Source organism: Lycium barbarum, chromosome 12, assembly GCF_019175385.1.
Source record: "Lycium barbarum isolate Lr01 chromosome 12, ASM1917538v2, whole genome shotgun sequence".
Lineage (NCBI taxonomy): Eukaryota > Viridiplantae > Streptophyta > Magnoliopsida > Solanales > Solanaceae > Lycium > Lycium barbarum.
The window spans coordinates 47005049-47008203 of NC_083348.1; the positions used below are offsets into that span (position 1 = coordinate 47005049).

Consider the following 3155-nt stretch of genomic DNA (forward strand, 5'->3'; position numbering starts at 1 on the left):
AATTTCTTTAGTGTTGAAGTTGGGGTTTCACTAAAGTGTGATAGTTGATTCAAAGCTTGCTCTTGAGTGATTAAGGTAAGTTTTCACATCTATTTTCATGTTATTAAGAATGTCTAGTTGTTGCATAACTTGATTGAGGGAAGAAAGCCAAAGAGGAAGTTCAAATGTGGTTTGATAATATTTGAGTAATAAATTGACTTGAGTTTTAATTGTTGGAGTATTTCGAGTATAATCTTGCTATGAATGGTAGTAATGATGATGAGAAAGTGTGTCATACGAGTGTATATAGAGTTGTGTGTTGATTATGGAAGGAGTTTTGGGCATTAAATGAAGTCTCTTGATTATGGAATTGATGATAATGTTATTGTTAATTGGGAGCTATTTTATGATATAGTGGAAGTCGATAAAATAGGGGAAATGCTGCACAAATTTCGTTAATTTATTAAATTACTCTAGTTTGAACTTAAGAAGTATTTTTTCAATACTTAACCTTAGTATGATCCTCTTGAATGTAGACTTTGCGAACTTGGAAAGAGAACGTTAAGTGATTAAGGAGACGTTAAGGTATGTTAAGGCTATCCTTCTTTCATTTTTGGCATGATCTTGTGATATGAACCAACAAGCGAGTAAATGAGCTTCCATATTACTCTACTCTTAGAAGCACTAGGAGTACTTCAGTCATTGATGTTTTTTTTTAATAAATTATGCCCGATTGGGCCTTTTTTATTTATTCAAAAATGTCCACCAAAGACTTGGGTCCAAACAGACCCAGCCCAAAGGCCATCGTCCCAATTCAAAAAACAGAAACAAAAAAAAGGAAAAAGCAAAACAAATTTAACAAATGAATTAGGAAAGTGAGCTTCTTCCTCTTCTAGTCACTTTCTCTCTCTATAAGCTTCAATGGAAATTCCATGGTTTGTGTGAAAATGATGAGATTCACACCCTACTGGTGTTGTATCAAGACTGTGCCTATCTCCGGTGAGTGTAATCTCTCTTCCCGTACACTGCTTCATCGTCGTCGTAATGACTGACCCGTTTCCTTCTTTTCCTTCACCTTATGAGTTGAGATGCTGCTGAATCGTTGCTCATGAACCTGACAGTCACTCGATCTACTTCCTTCGAGCTAATGAACTTGTTCCTCCTTCGAGCTAATGAACTTGTTCCTGCTTTTCCAAGATCTGTGATTTGCCTTGTTGATGTTGTTGCTTGATGCCTGATCTAAAATTGTTGCTATTGCTGTATTTTTTGTTATTATAGACTAGCATGTAATAACAAAACAATAGTTCTTAATTCTAACCCTTAGGTAAGGAATTTGGCTCTTATCACTGTTTAGGATTTTTTTCAAATCCACTTCCAAGTCTTGGAAATGTTGACATTGATAACGACCCTTGTCCAGTGCATAATTTGCAAGTCCATCTGCCAATTTGTTGCCCTCTCTCAGAATATGTGTGTAGATGACCTCCTTGTTGCTTGCAAACTCCTTAGCTTCATCTACTCAATTAGTTATATGCCAAGGTGGTTTCCAAACTTCAGTCATGATCTTTTGAATAATTTGTGAGTCTATTTGAATTATCACCTTGTTGAAATCCCTATCTCTACAGTATCTTAGAGCTTCCTTTATGGCAATCATTTCAGCTTGTGTATTTGTAGCTTCACCAATTCCTTCTGCCTTTGCATATACCAAATCTCCTAATTCATCCCTTATACAGAAAGTATAGGAACTAATACCTGGATTTCCTCTAGATGCCCTATCTGTGTTACACATGATCTAACCAGTTGGAGGAAAATCCCAAAGAACTTTAGTGATCTTTAGTTTTGCCCTCCTTAATTCCATTAGCCTTACTAATTCTCCCCACTTGTTTGGTATATTATGGAGTGAAGGATTCCTCAATTGCACAATTTTCTGTATAGCTAAATACACCTGATATATGACTTTCTCTTCAGATCTTGTTTCTCCATGTTTGATACAATTTCTTCTCTTCCAGAGTTCCCATATGATAATAGATGGCATTGCTCTAAATATTTCCTTTAGAGTTCCACAGACAGGTGCCATCCACCACCTCAATATCAGCTGTTGTAGTTGTAAACCTTCTATGTTTATACCTGCAAAAGAACTAGAGTAGGACCAGGTCCTGTTAGCAGTATAAGATTTGATGAACAAATGTTGTATTGTTTCCTCTAGAGGAGAAGAACAACACCAACATTTGGACACCAAGTTGTATCCCATTTTCCTTAGCACATCATCCAGAGGAAGTCTGAATTTCCAACAACTCCACATGAAGAAAGATATCTTAGAAGGCAGACCCTTCACCCACATCCATCTATACTTGTCCATTTCTTGTCGCCTCAACCTCACAAACTCCAGGCTGATTTGACAGAAAACTCACCATTAGTACTCAACAAACACCATGGTTTATCATTCCCTTTATCTTTAACTGGTTGTAATATTATCCATGATATGCTGCACTATGTCTTCTGGTATCATCTCTCTTAATTTAACTAAATTCCAAGTGCCATTTTCCACCAAATCATATACATTTTGAACATTGGGATCCCAGCTATCTTCTTCACACATGAAATATAAAGCTCCCATACCAGTCTAGTTATCATACCAGAACAATGAATTTCCTTGCTTGGTCTGCCACCAGATCTGATTCTCTACTATATCTCTTGTCATCAACATCTTCTTCCAATTTTGTGAACCATATTTCCATGGTATAATCACAGCATTTTCCTTCCTACAGTACTTATTGGTTAAAAAATCACTCTGCAATGATGCTTTTGTTCTAAAGTTCCACCATAATTTACAGTACAAAGACAAAGATACATCATGGAGTGATCTAAATCCCAATCCTCCTTTAGCTGTAGGTATACACATTTTGGTCCAAGCTACCCAATTTCTACTCTTTCCCCCAATTGTATTACTACAGAAAAACTGAGCAAACATCTTATGCATTTGTCTGATAACTCCATCAGGGGGGGTTTACTGTAGATAATAAATGCATTGGCATACTTTGTAGAACATGTTTAATCAGAATTGCCCTTCCTCCTACTGATAGCATCTTGCCTTTCCAACCCTGCAATTTATTCATGATCTTCATCAGGATAGTATTAAAGAATTCCTTCTTCCTTCTACTATGATATATAGGACATCC

At 36.4% G+C, this 3155-nt stretch overlaps 1 protein-coding gene across 1 annotated transcript; it reads right to left on the reverse strand.

Annotated features, from left to right (window-relative positions):
* Positions 1-1050: 1050 nt before the first annotated feature.
* LOC132624247 (uncharacterized) lies at positions 1051-1765 on the reverse strand. Its single transcript, XM_060339052.1, has 2 exons — positions 1577-1765; positions 1051-1218 (listed from the first exon to the last, which is right to left on the reverse strand). The coding sequence occupies exons 1-2, from the start codon at positions 1763-1765 to the stop codon at positions 1051-1053; spliced, it is 357 nt and encodes a 118-aa protein (XP_060195035.1).
* Positions 1766-3155: the final 1390 nt, after the last annotated feature.

What these genes read in the sequence shown, in the direction of transcription:
- LOC132624247 (XM_060339052.1), bottom strand. Translation starts at nt 1,765, where the DNA reads ATGTGTAACACAGATAGGGCATCTAGAGGAAATCCAGGTATTAGTTCC. An exon ending in GAGATAGGGATTTCAACAAG is followed by an intron (nt 1,219 to 1,576) that starts GTGATAATTCAA and finishes CAACAATTTTAG; the next exon opens with ATCAGGCATCAAGCAACAAC.